The sequence below is a fragment of the Vicugna pacos genome, chromosome 13 (genome assembly GCF_048564905.1).
Source record: "Vicugna pacos chromosome 13, VicPac4, whole genome shotgun sequence".
Lineage (NCBI taxonomy): Eukaryota > Metazoa > Chordata > Mammalia > Artiodactyla > Camelidae > Vicugna > Vicugna pacos.
The window spans coordinates 5,420,167-5,439,023 of record NC_132999.1 but is presented as its reverse complement, the minus strand read 5'-3'; the positions used below and the strand labels follow the sequence as shown (position 1 = coordinate 5,439,023).

The 18,857-nt window shown below is 39.3% G+C and overlaps 1 protein-coding gene across 7 annotated transcripts in view; it reads right to left on the bottom strand.

Annotated features, from left to right (window-relative positions):
• LOC102527220 (uricase) overlaps positions 1 to 18,857 on the bottom strand; it is a 93,676-nt gene that overhangs the window by 58,200 nt on the left and 16,619 nt on the right. For all 7 annotated transcript variants that reach the window (XR_012078998.1, XM_072974120.1, XM_072974119.1 and 4 more), the window contains one exon: positions 18,011 to 18,150. Coding sequence is in view for 5 of the 7 variants with exons in the window: in XM_072974120.1 (XP_072830221.1) it covers positions 18,011 to 18,118 (108 nt within the window). In the remaining 2 variants the exon portion in view is untranslated. The remainder of the gene's footprint in view (positions 1 to 18,010; positions 18,151 to 18,857) is intronic.

Here is an 18,857-nt window from a genome sequence, read left to right as displayed (position 1 = left end):
TACATGAGGCCCTGGTCCTGTTGTACAGTCCAAAGACCCTTCTTCCCCTTCTCTTACCACCCCCCGCCCCATAAGGCAGAGAGAAACAGGACAATTTCTCTTGATCGAGGACACTCCCCCACAAACCATAGATCAATCATAAGTAACTGTTATTCTATATTGGAATTGTTGGTTCCTTTGTTGGCCTCCACCATATGCTCTGAATTAATCTACGGTTCTCAACTACTGATTTCAATATCTAGATCATCAATGGGCCTACTTCTGTTATCTGCCTTTTCTCTTGATTATTTGCCACATTTTATTGCCTTGTCACATGTTTATTAATTTTATATTATGTGTCAGACATTAGGCATAAAAATATAAAGCTTCTAAATGTTACCTTCTACCAGAGAGGGCTCTGCCTCTCCCTTGGTTAGGCAGAGAGGGTAAAGAGAGGGGCATTTTAATTACACGAGAAATTAAGGTGCACTGGGCCTGAACTGTAGTTTTACTAAAACTTGCTCTACTTCTGATCTGCCCCTGTTCCTAGCATATGGTTCTCCTGGACTTGAGACTGTAAGCGCAAGGGTCTTCAACTCCTCCTCCCTGAAAGACTGCCAGAGATTCAGGAATTTCTGCCCCTGGGAAATTCCAGCCCATCTCTTCAGCCTCCCGACCCCCACAGCTTAAAAATCTGGTAAATGTCTTGAGGAGATGCTGGAGGCATTTTGAGGCAAAGTCCTCCCCAGAAGGCCTTTGTTTCCTAAGCATTTCAAGACTAAGGGAGGTAGATTTCACTCTTTTAGAAGCTTTTGCTTTAGTTCTGTAGCCTCCTATACAGCACCAGAATTCAGCAAGTATGTTACGGAGAAAATCTGCCATGTGTTTGAGTCTTCTCCTTCCTGTTTGTCACATCATCCCATTGTAATTGCTAAGAACTTGACTGTTTTGTTTTGGCTTTTTTGCCCCAGAAGAGATTCTCTGCCTAAACAAGCCCCTCAACCCACACTCAGAATTAGCAAATGCTTTAGGGAACAAATATTAGATAGTGTCGATTCACTTTGGAAAGGATTCTACTCTCTGGAATTTTAGTTCATCTAATCCTTATTGTTTCCATAGCAACTTGATGCCTTTAAAATACAATTTTCATGATTTATCCATGTTACTCTAGTTGCTGTACTGGGAGGAGCCTTGGCCTGCCGTGGCCCACTGTATCTTACCCAGAAGAGAAAGTCTCATATGAGACTTTTTGATACCTACCTAGTATTTTGTGCATAATACACAGTAAGTTGCCAAGCAAATTTTTAATTAATAAACAAAAAAAAAACCCATTTAACTTTCTTAGCATCATTTTCTCCTAGTGAGATAGTAATATCTTACACAAATTTAATGCTTAATGGTACGTAAAACATTTTCAGTCCAAGAAAGAATGTGGTCTATATTTTATATTCATTTAGTTTTTACAATACCTCCTCAGTAGGAGTTACACTACCAACGAGGAGGATAAAGATAGCTACTATTTACTGAGCACCTACTCTGTGCCAAGCCTTATGCTAAGAACTTTACATACATTCTCTTATTTAATCCCGACAATAAGCTGGGAGATGGGGATTTGTCTCCCTACTTCCATGAAAAAATCAAGGCTGGAAAATGCCAAGTGACTTGTCTAAGTGCTTGAAGGTGGTAAATGGAAGAGTTGGGATTCAAACACAGCATGTCTGGTTCCCAGACCAGGATATTTTTCCCTGCACTTCAGCTTTTTGTCTGGCTTGACAGTTTTCCTACAGGGTTCAACTAAAATACCTGGAATCCTTCACCTGTCACGTTTCCTAAGCACTACATAGGTACAAAATAAAATCGTGAATGAACTACCCCAAGATGATACCGAAACACTTAGAAGTAGAGTAAGGGAATTTAGTTGGTTGTCTCTGATTGATGAAGGCAGGTTTGCCACATACAGATGATATTTCATGGTCTGATCTCCGTTCTTGACAGCAGTAATTATTTGTGGGGTGAATTATTTGTAGGACATTAGGGATGTATGTGTTTGTGGCCATAGTCATGTGTAAACCTAAACCTCATAGGAATTAAATTCCTTTTACTTCATTAGCATCTTAATTTGAACAGCTGAGTTAACCAGCTACAGATCAAATAAATCAAACTGCATTTTAAAATGGAAGAATACATTGGGAAAAATGAAAGCTACTCCATTTGTTTCTTCCAAATTCAGTACTAAAAAAAATTGTCATTTGGAAAGAGAGAAAAATCTACTGAAAAAAAACTCAGCCATTTTAGAAAGTAAGTGAATAAAAAGCATACTTTTCATCATACTGACTGAACCAGACTTCCCTCTATTAAGAATCACGTATATTTTCAAATCATTTATTTCTCTCAAAATGCTTACAAAAACATTTTGATGACATGCTTCTATTCAGGGTACAAATGAGACAATGGAAAAGTGAACTGGCAAAGTGTCTAATCAGGTATATTATTTGATAAGGATGGGTGTATATTACAAGCTTTAGTTAAAACGTCATCTCTAATTTCTTTCTTATAAAATGTGCATAGGAAACAAGAGAAACAAAGTTCTCACCAAATAAGAATTTTCAGAAGTAAATGATTATCAGTAGAGTGCTGGATTCTTTATTATTTCTGCCTGTAAGCTATTATTATTCTCAGTGAGTGAGTGGAATAACTATTATTAACAGTACAATACTTTCAGAAAGAATTGTCTTTACCTCTTTACCTCCTACATGTGTATAGATTTCATATACATGTATGAAATCTATAGACATACATTTCACATACACACATATATCTCTTACATGGATGTATCTGTTTAGCTCTATATATGCACATATATACATGGAGTATATGTGCACTATGTGTGCATCTATAGATACAGATGTGTCAAACCAGGTCTCCGTGTGAATTATTATGTACACATTTCCTGATCTTTCAAGGTATTTTAAAATCTATCATATCACTTCACTTCCTCTTCATAAAAGTGTATGATGTTAATAAAAGAAGAAATCGTGGTTCAGAGTTAAGTTAAACGTTTTGTCCCTGATCACAGAGCGGAACCCAGATGAGAGGCTGGTCTCCTGCCTCTTTTTCCACAACGCTGCCACCCTTGCTTGATGGGCTCCACCCTAGCTAAGTCTGAGAAGGATGCTATGTCCCCAATTTGATATCCTTGAATCAACTCACTCAAACAAAAGGTCATTTTAGACGGAAGTCCAGTTTGACTGATTCCTTTCACTATATTGACCAGTTTAAATAAAACGAGCAATATAGTGTCTTTGTTTCTGTGTCACACAGACACAGCCTAAATACTGACTAGGTGCTGTTACACTAGCCTCCGTGACCCATTTTAAACCCTTTCTCTTGGAGTAAATAAACCCCTCTCTCTAATTAGAATGTGGCTGAAAGGCAAGACAGAGGAGATGGAAAAACAGCAGATGACACCTTCCTAAGCAAACGCTATTGAATTACAAAGGCAAAAGAGGTTATTTTTAAAAATTGCAACCACGAGGGAGCAGATTTATCGATCGTATCGTTGTTTTTCCCTCCTCGTTGCTAGGATGTGGTCTATATCAGAGACAGTCGTTGCCTTGGTGAAAATCTTCCAGAGCAAAGTAGCAGCGCTCCCCCTGCTGACCAAGAAGCCCAGCTTACTTTTTATTTTTTTCAACTGAAAACAAAACAAAAAAATAAGGCAATGTCTTGAGTAAACAGCTTTAGACTTTACCTGCAAAATTGTATTCCAAGGATGTTAGAAAATTATTTAAACGACACTGGAAATATCCTTTCCTGCTACACATGACCTGACAGAAGGCAAAGTCTGCCAGGCGCCAGGTTTCTCACTGCTCGGGGCTATTTCTCTGTTTCATCTCTTCAGCTCAGGATGAGCCTGGCGATCAAGCCCTTTCTCATGTGGGTCATTTAAGCTCTTCGGGTGCAACCTGAATTTTTGAAAAGGCCCAGGGTAGGATATTGCTTATAACTATTAACTACTGATTTTTGTTAACTAATTACTTATAATGGAGAGGAAGGAGAAAAAAGAGAACCCTTCAAAGATCTTAGTTTCTTACACCATGGAAATTACTGAAAGCATCTAACATCAAAGCTGAGAAATGGTAGGGATGGGTGGTCAGATTATGGAAGGGCAGGTGGGCTCCACTGAATGTGAAGGGCCTGCAGCCTATCCAGTTAGCTATTACTCAGTTATCCAGAGAGAATAGAGTTGAGAGGGATTCAGCAATGAAGTTACAGATTTAAAAATCACCAACCTGTATATCAGAGTTGAAATCATGGATATGGATGAGATCATCCAAAGAGAAGATAAAGAAAATGAAGCGAGGAGCACGGAAACTTGGGGAACATCATCAAAATTTAAAGAATGGACAGAAATGGAGCCATTAGTGGAAACTGAGATAGAATCCTCAGAAAGTCTGGAGGAAAAACTAAAAGAACTTGTCATCAGAGTGATCAAAGGAGAAAATCTGACGAATGAAGAAGTTAGCAGTGTCAAAAACTGAAGAAAAGCCAAGAAGGATGAGAACTTAAAGAAACCATTTTCCTTGTTATTAGGAGATCCCTGGTGACTCCAAAAGAGTATAGGAGTGGAGGCAAAGCCCAATTTTAGTGACAGTTTAAATCACAGAGAACAAAGTAAAAGTAATGAGGATAAGCAACACTATTGAGAAACCTGGCACTGAAGTAGAAGAGAGAAACAGGGTGGTTCCCAGAGGAGAGACCAGACCAGGAGACACTGTGCTAAGACCTGCTGACTTGAACATGTTTGAAGGTTAATGAAGAGCCAACGAAAAGGGAGAGGCAGATGAGAGAAATAAATGACTGGTGCAGACAGGCTCAAGGGAAGCTGGGAAGGGAAAGAATCAAGGGCCCAGACTGAGTCTTGGAAAAGAGTAAGAATGCATGTTCTTCCTGGACAGCTGGACAGTTACAAAAGGATGTACAAATGACCTCTGAATGGTGTGGGGGGTGGTGATTTCAGGAGGTCAGCACTGAGATGAGGGCTTAAGGAGGACAGTAAAGATTTCATGCTAGAGCAGCTGTACAGGAGGGAAGGAAAATCAAACCAAATGAAGATCTGTAAAACTCCTCGGGCAGTATTGAGGGGACAGTAACACTGGAAATATAAACTGAAGGAGATGAGTGTCGGTTTGGTTGAGCGATTTTCTCCAGTAGCAACAGGTAAACCAAAGGCATAAGAAGAAAAAAACAAGTAATTGGGCTGACGCAGAGTGATGGATTGCCATGGCCAAGGCAGTGAGTAATGTCCGGGTGAGACTGTGGCAGTGAACTTTGGCTGTGGTGTGCAGGAGGAACATGAAAGGAAATGAAGCTGGCGAGGTAAAGGGGATGGAGTGGAGTGTGGAGTGGTGACAGTTTGGGAAGCTAAGATGAGATCCAGAGACCAGAGATGTCAAAGGAACTGAAAATCCCATTTAGTGGGAGAGCGAATTTGGAGAGAGAGGTCAAAGGACAGAAGCTGGAGTGGGGAAGGGGTTTTGAGAATTCAGGATCTCTGGGATGGAGCAATTGTTGGCCTACAAATTGCTGTCTGAGGCAGAATGAAATTAAGAGCCAGACGTCAAAACCCTCAGAGAATTCCTCATAGCATGTGGGAAGATAAACCTAAACATCAGGTTATGATGACTATACAGGTGCCAATCTGTAATAGGCTCCATTTTTGAGCCCCCTACATGTGCCAGGCACTCTGCAGAGATAATTTACACATGTTATCTCATTTAGTTATTTAACTGTTGCTACTCTGTAAAGAGCTACTATTATTCCCATTTTATACAAGACAAAACTGAAGCTCAGAGAGATTAAGTGATTTGCCCAAGATCACTCAGTTAGCAAATGGCAAAGGTGGGACACGAATCCTCCCCAGGCCATAAGCACCATACTGTGTAATTTAGTGTTGTGACCCCAGCAGCTAACAAACCAAGCACATTTTAGGAGCCTAAAAGTATTGCTGAGGGAAGAAAGAAGGATGGGAGGGAGGGAGAGATGGAGGGAAGTAGAAAGGAGAAAGCATAAATTAAAAAAAAAAAAAAGAATGAAGGACTTCAAAGCCCCTGTGCTATTTGCTATACCCCACTGTCTCCCTAGAAGGGTGTGGTCTAACATGATGGCAAAATCTAATTTCTAGCAATAAAAAACAAAGGAACCTTTTACTTGCTCCCCTACTCTCCCCTCACCATTAAACATAGGGTTTTATTTTTAAATCAGAAGCCTAAACTAAATTAAGTCGCCTACATCAAGCTTCCTGATTATCTTCTATCTGTCCTAAATTGTCCTGTGGGCCAAGTAAATAAAACAATCTGTTCTCTAACATGGACCTTTCCGAAATATGATCACCATTATTGGCCTCGTGCCAATCCCCCTTCCACTTCCATTAAAGTAATGAAAATGGGCTTAGATTCCTCCAGGGACAGAGACTATTGCTATAAAGGGAAATTCAGCTGGATTTTGCTGGTCAAAAGCTGAAGTGAGAATGAGAAATTTTTGTGTCTTTGCAAACTCACAGGGAAGTGCTTTCTCACCACAGTCACTGGAAAGGAGAACATTTTCACAAGTCTCTATTTTTGCTAAATATTTTTAACAGTGTAATGTCGTAACAACAGAAAGCTTGGCACTTGTGTGCAGGCTCTTGGCATAGTTTCCAGGACCCTTATCCATCAAGCCTAACCTCGTGACACTCACCATGGCGAAGTGTTGTTAAGACTGTGACTGCAGGGGGCTGGCACCTCACCCTCCAAGTAGGTTGGGGGCAGATAAATAACAGCCTCAAGTTTAGGAGAACAGAGATCAGACCTCCAAGAGGCAGGAGGAAGTATGCACAATGAAGCTCTCAGGCAATCCTCACCCAGCAAATCAGGCAGTTTGCAGAGGTCTCTGTGGGAGAGCGTCTCCATGGTGTCTCTCGGGTGCTCTGGGGATGTGGAGAGTGCGAAACTGGAGGACAGTGGGGACCCACTGCTCCTCCGTCTAGCACAGCTCCTCTTACTTGTTTCATATGCTGGATTTCCAAATAAGGTTTCTTTTAAGCAAATATCATGCTAATTAAAACAAACAAGCAAACAAAGCCAGAGAAGCTCTAAGGTTTTCTTCCACTTCTAAAAATATGTTAAGATTATACATCTACAGAGTAGCCACCCCAAAGGTGGAAGCTGTGATTTACTGTGGTTTTAGGAGATCCACAAGGATTCATTTGCTCAAAACTTTATCCTATAAAATTCTAGATGAAGGATAGAAGGAGGAAAGGCAGTTTGGAGCGGCTCAGATTGCTCTGGGGAGGAAGGAGACCTACCAAGTGATCCAGAGGGGACCACCAGGAGCCTAGGGACATCGCAGGGGCCCTGAAGGCCTGCAGTGGAGAAGGGTCTTGAGCAAGGCTGTGAGCACCTAGTAAATTTCACGCTTTAGCAAGACGCAAAGAGCTTGAATTTTTTTCTGGTATCCAGGGAAACATAATTAAAGGGACACAGGTGGTAATCCGTCCTAGCATTGACAGGGGAATCCCTCAAAGGCTCGAATACTGGGTTTGTGTCAAACAAACAAGCTTGGCTAATCAGGGAGAATCAGCAACTACGATCAGACAAGATGAAATAAATGTTTAAGAACTTCACGCATGCGTGGGAGGTGGAAAGATAAGTGACGACAGATCCTTCTCTTTTCTAAGCCCGAGGAGAAGAGACAGTGATTCTCAAATCCAGGGTCAATACAGAGTACGTGAAGTTCTATTTTTGTAGTATTTTATGTGACTGGGATGCATTTTCAGTTTATGAACAGTAATACCTAAGGACAGGGGTAAAGCTATTATCAGTAGAAAACAATAAATTGAAGATAATTCATACATTTACTAGGCTAGTTCCTTTGATTCTTGAATATCTGTACCTCCCACAGCAGCTTGCACACAGTAGGTGTGCACGAAATGTATGCCAAATGAACAAATAATGAAAGATCTGTGTGAGTATTAAGTCATGGGATCACTGAAGGCTTTCCTTACCGCAGGCCACTGACAGAGTCTTCTCGGGGGTCGTGAGGTGTGTCCTTGAGAGCTGTCACATCAGTGTTAGCTGAACAGCAGCCACAGTATCACAGACTTTAATGATCAAATTAATGATTCCTGTGTGGAAGGGCTATGTAAGGGATCTCTGCAAATCTAAAGACGTGTTAAGCCCTTACTAGCAGTGTTTAAAGAAACCACAGTTTCCTTTCAGGGACTAGCTTTTGGGTAATAATGTTAAAGTTTTCCAAACATTAATTTTTTTAAAAAAGGGAATTGAGTACAATGGCAATGCAGTGCATTTAAAGTAGTTCTAGGAAACCACAAACAGTCGCAAGGTAAATAAAGACTGCTGGGAAGCAGGGCTGGCATGAAGGCTTGGTTTTTATATGTAAAAGGAAAGAGATCAAGTTTTTATTCTGTTTCTTGTCAAAAGATCTTCCCAGCTGAAAATTTTAGACTAGATTAATACACTCAGGAAAGGGTTGCTCTCTTAGAGGATGAACGATGCCCAAATGTCCTAAGTTTCTACCTAAGTCATAATTTTCTAAAATCGGGTAAGTTTCTACAAACACAGAATATTAATTAGAATCACATTTGCATTTCTAGCCCCGAATCTAATCATTTGCTTATTTAAACAAAAATTTTCCTTGATGGTTACTGTTAAGAATTCTGAACATTATTCCCTGCTCAGTATTCAACTTTATTAGATGATAACTTGTTATTAATAACAAATCTTGATCGTGACAAGTCCCCTGTACATTACTAACAAATTCTGGGTTCACGGGGATATGCATGCTCCAGAACAGATGATGGGATGATTACAAAATCAAAATCCAACCTTCTAGCCATCCACTCTACTTTCACTTTTATCCATTTTCATTCTATTAAAAAAATAAGTCAAAAAATCCCACTCCTCTCTCAAAACCCCACAATGGCCTAAAGTCCCAAACCCTTACAAAGGCTGTACGATCCTGTCTGATCTCATCTTCTATGACTCTACTGCTTCTTCACTCTGCTCCAGCCATGCGGGCCTTCTTGCTGTCACTCAAATAAGCCAGGCACACATTCCTTCCCAGGACCTTTGCACTTGCTGCTACTTGAGTGTGGCCCATTCCTCTTCCAAATACCCTCACACTGTGGTTTGCTCTTTCTGCTGTTCCACTCACTCCCGACAAACACCACTTCCTAAGGCCCCCTCTGCTGCCCTAACACTGTAATGTCACTCCTCACTCTGGAACTTCACTGCCTTCACTGCTTCCTCTATTTTATTTTTTCTCCTTAGCACTTAACACCATCTAAAATAATATACAGTTAACTGGTGAAGAACGAGGGGGTTAGGGGCACTGACCCTCTGGGCAGTCAAAAATCTGTGTGTAACACATAGTTTCTCTCTATCTGCAGCTTCAACCCACCTCGAATTGTGCAGTACTGCAGTATTTACTACTGAAAAAAACTCTGCATATAAGTGAACCTGTGCAGTTCAAACCCACATTGTTCAAGGGTCAATGTATATTTCACTTTAGTAGCTTTCTTATCTGTTCCCTCACTAGAAGATAAGCTCCATGAGGGCAAGGATTTTTCTGGTTTTTTTCTCCACAGAGTCTCCAGCATCTAAAGAAGTGCCTGGTACTCTACAGATGCACGTAAATATTTGTTGAGTGAATTGCATGGATCCAAATAGCACCAACCTCCTGAACCAAGAATAAGTAAGGAAAAGGTGGGAAAATACATAACTTGAACACACTAGGCTTTTCTACTTTGGATAAAGCTTTTGATGAAGTTAGAACATCTGTATAATCTGAATCTTCTGATTAGTGGAGTGTTCCATTTATCCAAAGGTTTCTACCTTCTTTCCAACGAAAATTTCCAGAGATGATGTAATGAGTAGCAAAAATACCGCTTTGTATTTCAGCCGCTTTCTCTTTTCGCCTCTTTAAAAGCATATGGAGAGGGATGAGGAGTAAGAGCGAAAAAGAATAGATAACGTCAAATTGGGCAAACAGGCCCTGAAAACAAGGCAGTGGGTCTTATCAATAGAAACTAACAAAAGTAGGCACAAAGATTTTCTGGTTTGGGTTACGTAAGCCTCTAAATTCAAATGAAAATATGTATTTTTAAATTATATAGACTTATGGGCTAGAAGGTAATTCTCATTACACAAGGAGGCAGTGTTGCTCAGAAAAACTGCAGAGTCCACTTCATTAGCTAAATCACAGTTACGAATCATCATCACACGCCCCAAAAAAAGAGCCAGCATAATTTTCCTTTTGACTACTGGTCCAACTTCTCCAAAACTCATTACCTCTGAACTGAACTTGCAAGAAACTCAACACAAATGCATTTATAAAACCCTATGGGAAGGCGTTCTGTTTGAATATTCACTCAATCCAAATTTGTTTCAGACCAGGATTTTGCCTTCCATAGGAAGATTTTCTTTCAAGAATGCTTTTTAAAAGATAACTTTAAATGAAAAAAAAAGTAGCCATGTAAATTCTATAGCTTTGGAATTCTACAACTTGCTTTGCAGGAATTGAAATCTTACTGCATTTAAAGTGAGTCTGCAGGTACTCGGGGCTTTGCTGGAAAAGCCAGTGGTGAGAACTGAGGATTTCCCTTCTCCTGTTCTATCAGTATCCTATTAATTCACTCTGAGAGATAAAGGTATTGACAAGGTATGCCATGGAGATTAGAGTTACAGCTGAACTGAATCACAAATCACCCAGGGTAATGAGTTTTGCTTGTAAAATCAACTCTCAGTTATTCCCTATGTGCATTACTATTTGGTAGATTTTCCACATGGAATGTTAATACCAGGCTGACTTTCTCCTGTATGTATGTGTATGTACACACACACACACACACACACACACACACACACACTTCTTTCTCATATTCTTTTTCATCATAGGTTATTACAAGATATTGAATATCCTTCCCTGTAAAGTCATTTTAAATGCCATTCACCTAAAGCAAATCATAGTTAGGAGGGGAAATCCTCTACAGGATAGGAATGCAACGCATCCCAAGGCCAAATAAGCTACTCACTCAAAGTTCTGAATAAACAGCACGACATTCTTGATTCCTGTGATAGAGAAAAACTGGCTGCTAGTAGAATTGTACCTTTCTTGAAGACAGATGATCTTTCGGAAGCATACCCTTAAAAGCCTAATCCAGGACCCTGGCTGAAACAATGACCTGCATGTTCACAAGTGGGTTCTGGAGAAAACAGGGCATGTTTAGGGCCCTCCTTGGATTCTAAGAAGTAAATCCAAGGCACATTCTTCCTAGTGTTGCTAATCTCCTTTTCAGTTCTCCCTCTATTCCAAACCAAAGTTGTGTGAAAGGAAAATCAAAATGGAGTCAGCACTGCTAACAGAGCTCTCTAAAACAGAGCTGAGAGGCTGTTGAGAAAGTGTGACTTAAATGTCTCAGCCCAGATGAAATCTGAATTTTGACCACTTATTGTCTTAACATATGCTTCCAGAACATCTTCTCAGTGTTCCAGAAACTCAAAATGCTTACTGGATTGGACCCTCTCTCTAAAATTACTCATGACAGCTTATCCCTTAAGGACAAATATTTCCTTTTTTGTATCAGAGTCAATCATAATTCCTGCCAGACTATTTTAACAACCTTGTGGCTTTTGCCTTTATAAGCCCCTGACTTTTTCTCTTTCCTGGAATACACTTTTGGTTTTACCCAAATGTGTATCTCCTAAATTGTGATTCTTAAGACCTCAAATAAAGCTCTTTGATCTTTGCAGCCTTGATACTGATTATTGTTTGACATTTGACGTGTGTTTTAATTTAATGAAAAGTAAATTACAATTTTTCCAATCTCAGGATAATCTGGGCACGCCTTACTATTAAAAAGCAGGATTTAAAAAAAGTTGAACGCTCAAAAGACTACAAAATCCACTGAGGCCAGATATAATTCTTTTTTCTATTATGCATGAGTAAGAGAGCTTAAACATGTGCTCTTGACTAACACCAAAGACAAGGAAACTGGGGCAGTGGGGAGGGGGAACGAGGGGGAAATTTACAAGGAGACCTAATGCTTTGTTTCAACATACAAATCACTAAAATTCAAGAAATGAGTCCAGGAATAACCTCATGACTACTATGTGAGTTTAGGCTGGGCACTCCAGTTTTTGTTAGAGAAAATTATTGTTGCCCTTTGTGCCACTGACCATTAATGAGTGTGTATCTGACCATAACTGCAGCATTATTTGCACTCCAGCTTCTTTTCAGAAACATAATTTTGCACACACTGCTGCCAAACTCACATTGGCAGCTCACTGACTGGAAATAGTATTTAGTAAGAGGTGCCCCCAAAATATGCTGTCCATTTATTTACCTTGATCAGTGATTTCTCAATTTTTAAAGGCAAAAAATCTCTTTCTTCAAAATAAATCTTATTTAGAATCCCAAATTTCAAAGAGATAACAAGGCTACCCTGGTTGAAATGAAAGTAGAGACTTAGAGCCCCTTTTACACCCACCACATACCAGCCCTCAGATCCCAGAAAAACTTCTATGAAACCCTTAGGTTCTGCAAGAAGTGGTTTGAATCCATCACTGAAAAAACACTCAATATTGCTAATTATCAGAGAAATGCAAATCAAAACTACAATGAGGTATCATCTCACACCAGTCAGAATGGCCATCATTCAAAAGTCCACAAACGATAAATGCTGGAGAAGGTGTGGAGAAAAGGGAGCCCTCCTACACTGTTGGTGGGAATGCAGTTTGGTGCAGCCATTGTGGAAAACAGTAGGGCGATTCCTCAAAAGACTAAAAATAGGCTTACCATATGATCCAGCAATCCCACTCCTCGGCATATATCCAGAGGGAACCTTAATTCAAAAAGATATATGCACCCCTATGTTCACAGCAGCACTATTTACAATAGTCAAGACATGGAAACAACCTAAATGTCCATTGACAGATGACTGAATAAAGAGGCTGTGGTATATTTATACAATGGAATATTACTCAGCCATAAAAAAGAATAAAATAATGCCATTTGCCACAACATGGATGGACCTGGAGACTGTCATTCTAAGTGAAGTAAGCCAGAAAGAGAAAGAAAAATACCATATGATATCACTTATATGTGGAATCTAAGAAAATGATGAACTTATTTACAAAACAGAAACAGACTCATAGATGTGGAAAACAAACTTATATTTACCAGGGGGGAAAGAGGGTGGGAGGGAATAAACTGGGAGTTTAAGATTTGCAAATATTAACTACTATATATAAAATAGATAAAAAAACAAATTTCTTCTGTATAGCACTGAGAACTATATTCAATATCTTGTAGTAACTTATGGTGAAAAAGAAAATGAAAATGAATATATGTATGTTCATGTATGACTGAATCATTATGCTGTACACCAGAAATTGACACAACACTGTAAATTGGCTATACTTTGATAAAAACATATACACACACACACACACAAAAAGAAAGAAAAGAAAATATCATTGAGTGAAAAAAAAGATCAAACCAAACTTCAGAGATACAGCTTTAAAAAGTGATTTGGGCCTTTACAGAATTGTCTGAAAATACTGAATCAAATTTATTGAAATTGCATTGTTACCTTATTTTTAAGTTAAATTGATTTACTTAAAAAGTAACCAAAGGACCAAGAGTCACATTTGGTTGAGTGGCTAAAAGTACAGACTTGGAGCCAGATTATCCAGGTTTCAAATACCAGCCCCACCATTAACTAACTGCATGATCTCATGCAAGCTACTTGACTTCTTTATGTTTGCTTCCTCATCTGTAAAAAGGAGATGAGGACAATAGTAGTATCCACCTCAGAAAATGCTGTATTATAATGCCGTATATAAATGAGGAATAAATCAATTCAAGTATATAAAGCAATCAGAAGAATGTTAAAAAGGAAATAAAATGGAGAGCCATGGAAAATTCTTTTCCTTAGCCCTCAGTATTCAGAAAATTTATCTTTCACCCTAAACTATTTATTTTTATTATGAAAACATTGTGAGTCTTACAAGTGACTATGACCTTTCCTTTATTGTGGCAAAATACAAGGATACGTCTCCACTTCTTCCACCAGGGCCCACAGGAGACAAAACTAGCTGACTTCTCACTGAAACCTTACAAAACTTCAGATTTTTTGCAAGTAATCCAGGTAACCACTACTACTAAGTCAAAGCCGGCACGTAAGCGAAACCCATCACTCTCCCTGGGCTGCAAGTACTCCTTTCATTAAACCACCCTGCCTTCCAGGTGGAAGAACACCAAGACCAAAGAAACCAATACAGAGCATGTTTATAAAATAGCAAATATAAGAAGACAGCCTAGGTTTTATGCTTATCAAAACTTAGTAGTAACTTATTGTGTGCCAGGTGCTTTAAAATATTAACAATTAATATTGAATAATACAAGCTTCATAACAATCTTTTGAGGTAGACACTATTGTCTCTATTCACAGACAAGGAAACCGAGGCAGAGAGAAGTTGGGAAACATGCTCAAGGTCACACAGCTAGTAAATGCTGCAGAAGAGGCCTCTCTTTGGGAGTAAGGAAGAAAGAATGTCAGAGCTGGGCTTTAAGAGGACTGACCTGCTAGAGGAAGCAGGATGAACAAGGAGTAAGCAGTAATAATTACTATTACATGTTGAACACTTACTATGTGCTAGAACTCTATTGAGTGTTTACATACATTCCATCATTTAATTCTCACAACTATTTGAGGCCAAAAAAATAATGCCGGTTTTACAGATAAGGTAATTAAGAGTCAAGGAAATTAAGCAAGGACACATAGGTAGTAAGCAGCAGGGCTAGGACTCAGACCAGTTTTGCCTGACTCCAAACCTATATTCTTTTTTTCTTTGAAGTATTGTCAGTTTACAATGTTGTGTTAAATTCTGGTGTACAGTATAGTGATTCAGTTATACCTATATATATTGTCCTTTGCATGTTCTTTTTCATTACAGGCTATTACAAGGTACTGAATATAGTTCCCTGTGCTCTGCAGTAGGACCTTGTTGTTTATCTATTTCATAGACAGTAGTATGTGCAAATCCTAAACTCCCCTCCCCACCACCTTTCCCCCCAGTAACCATACGTTTGTTTTCTATGTCTGTGAGTCTGTTTCTGCTTTGTAAATAAGTTCATTTGTGTCACTTTTTAGATTCCACATAAAAGTGATATCATAGGCAAACCTAAATTCTTACTTGCTCACAAAATATGACTCTATGTGACATATACGAGAAATAGGAATGAAGAAGGAAAACTGATGTAAGATACATGGTAAAGAAGGAATCTATAGAGTTTAGTGACTGTTTCAATGTATGAGAGAAAGGGAGGGAGTCAAAGATGACTTAAGTTTGAAGTGTCAGTAACTTGGGGATAGTGACACTGTTCAAAGAGACAGAAGTCAGGGAGAGCCAGCCTCTGAGAGTGCAGTGCATTCATGCTTAGATAACACTCATTCCAGGGAAGGAAACTAGTATGGGGAGCAAAGTTTTATCATTTCATATTAATTTATGCCACTCATCAGACAGATTTTCCAAAAACCCACGCTGGAACTCCTGGGTCTTAACAGATTTTTTTCTGTCCTCCTTTACAGTTTGAACAATAAACATGATTTTAAAAGTGAAGTCAGAAGGAACAATTAAAGGTGTTAGTTTCTTAAAGAACAGGGTATTCTTTTTCTCTAGGAGTTTCTGGTCTGGGTTTAATCCTAAAGCAACCAACACACGCTTCTGCACAACAGCCACCAATATTTTGGCATGAGATATGCAGGAAATATAAAAATGGGCAGTTCCATCTCAGCAGAAATAGAAGTTCCACTTTTTTGTGAAAACTTCCGTTTCTTCTACACCCACCACCACTACTATCAACACAAGATAATGAGGGGAATTTTTCCAAGGGAAAAAAATTCACGATTGATAAATATGTCAGGTTTCTGCTTTTAATTAGTTGTAAGATCTATGCAAGTAAATTGACTTATTTGTGCCTCCTTAGTTCCCTATACAAACTAGGTAGGTTGGCTAGATTCAATGTAGCTCAGATACAACATGTACTAACCCGGTCTTATGTTTCTTTATATTTCATTATTCAGAAAGGTAGAAAGGAGGGACCAAAGGTCTTCAGCCTAAATAGAACATTAAAGTTGAAAGTATTGCTACAGGTCATTTCATGCAATGCCCTCAGTTTATAAACCAAGAAAATGAGGCATAAGGTCTTGATTCAGCTGGTCAGCAACAAGGTCCCCGCTAGAATTGAGATCCTGATTCCCAGTCTTGTGCTTTTCCCACTACACCACAGTGTCTTTTCTAACCAGCTGGTTTAGAAATATTTGCCTTGGGTGAACCCAAAGGGACTTACAGGAAAAAGACAAACAAACAAACAAACAAACCCCAAAAATCAAAACAAAAAAACCCCACAAAGGGTCACTGACCTGAGAGAGATTTATGTGTAGGACTTAAGGTGCTTAACAAATGAAATCCCGTGACACTTCAAATGCGACATAAAAGTATCAGACTGTGTTATGTGCTTTTTATAGCACAGTATAATGGCGAAAGCTTCAGACAGAACTGGTCTTGCTGCTGCAGACAGTGTATAACCTCAGAAAAGTTACTGAAGACTCGGCTCCTGTGACTACAAAAGGGAAGTGATGGTACCTTTCTACCTGGGAGTGCCCACGGCCAAATCTACATTTGGTTCCCACTTTAACTTTGCTGCTGAAAAAGCAAAGGAGAAAAAAAGATGTTCTGAACCAGGTAGACAGGAAAGAAACTGGATGAGAGAGGGTACCAGCCAAGTCCCCCATCAACAACCCAAGTGCCCATCATCAACTCCCTCTTTCTTTACTGTTGACCCTAAGAAGGATACAGAAATAGAGGGACAGCAAATAGAAAATTCAAATATGGAAACTCTAGAGAGAGTCAGTTGGCACTGCCTAAGGAGCTGTGTGCAGAAGTACATACTGCCCGCCCCAAGGGCTGGCTCTGCTCACAACCTCTGTGCTGAGCTGCGAGGCTTAACACGACCATCTGGTGGATACCTTAGAATTCCTAAGAGATGGGCACTAAATGAATACAGAAAAGACTAATAGAACGAATCCATGGTTTTTATAGATCAGAGTCTTTTTACCTTCCAAACAAGAGTGAATGAAAAGATGAAATTAACCAAACGCCTCCTTTAAGGCAGAACAATCTGGAACATAAAGCAGCTGTGCATTCTGAACATTCAGAAGCATAATCCCTGTGGCACTTGGGTGTGTCAGGTCTTCCTTTTCTTAATGACGGGCTTTATGATATTCACAATCCCAGGTCCAATATACTTAGTAAATCTCTTACTCTAAAATGAATTTCTTTTTGAAAAAAAACACACTAATATTCATTGATTTATTTATTAATTCATCAGCAAATATTTATGAGTGCCTCCCACGTGCCAGGCACTGTTCTGGGTGCTAGAGATAGAGCAGCGAATGAAATAGACTAAAATCCTGTGCTCATGGAGCTTACACTCTGGTTGAAACTCTCTCCCTCTTTATTTTCAAAGTGCCCAGTTTAATGCATATTTGTTGATTGGATGAATGATAAATAATATTTGGGGTAATCTGTGAGAATGAGATGAATTATAGTATAAAGATGGGCTGTGAGCTATATAAAACCTAAGATAAACTATATATATTTTATAAATCAATCCTTGAATTTCATCTCATTCCCCTTCAACTCTCTTTTTCTTTTCAGCTAAAATGCTACAAAATAAAATAGAGGTAATTCCTAGGAAGTGTTTCTCCCAAGGCACTGAGTATAAACTATCAACAAAGGAAAAGAGGCTCTTTCAAAGAGAAAAGAAGAGAGAGTCTGGTAATGATCACCCGAATACAATGAAGTCCGACACGCTTCTGTGCCAAGCATCAGAGTTTTTAAAACCTAATGAAGTGGCATCTCAAAGACCAACAGTAAAGCAAGTACCAATCTGGCTGAAAACTTACGTCAAGGAGGTTGAGAGACGATCTTCCATAGCTTGGATTTTGGGGCTCCATGTTGGTTGCAGTTAACCTGAACCCATCAGATTCCTGCTGCCCTCCACTCAGTGGCATCTTTGTTTTTATGGTGTCCTAGGTGGTGCACTCTGTGGAGAGATGGGTCAGACAAACCCTGGTATTTCATACTGCAGTCAAGCATAAAGCACGTCATTTGCCTCTGGGAAGTAAGTTATGACAATAAAAAGCTATGAAGGAAAGCACCTCTTAGCATCAAAGGATGTTAACAAATATCGAAATACAGACATTAAATCCTGGGTGATTATTAAAACAAATATCCAAAGAAATGTCATCATTGGATTAAGCCGCCTCTCACCCTCCTCTTCTAAGCTAACTGGATGAAAGAGGTTTATTATCATACCAGTTAAAAAGAAAAGAAAAGAAACATCAGAACACCAAAGCACACAATATTTGCTAGCATGAATAATGCTACCTTCACCTCAGGGTAGCTTCTCCTTAGAAGGCAAACCAGTAACAAAAGGAATGAACTTGGCTTTCTTTGCCATCACTCTTGAGCAAAGTACCATTTGTATTCCTATTGGCTACATTCATATCCAAGAAAACAGCTCAAGCCAAACAAAAGTTTTCAAATAATACCAAGGATATTCAGGTAAAAAAAATCATAAAAAACATAATCATGAACAAAAATAGAAAATGACTTTATGAGGTCCAGAGTGAGAACGAGAGACCTCCACCCTGAGGAGAGTAGTAAGAGGCGGGTCACAATCCTGAGTCCCTCCTCGCTGGTCCTCCCAGGCAGCCCCTCACAAGAAGGATGACTTCATTAATACCAATG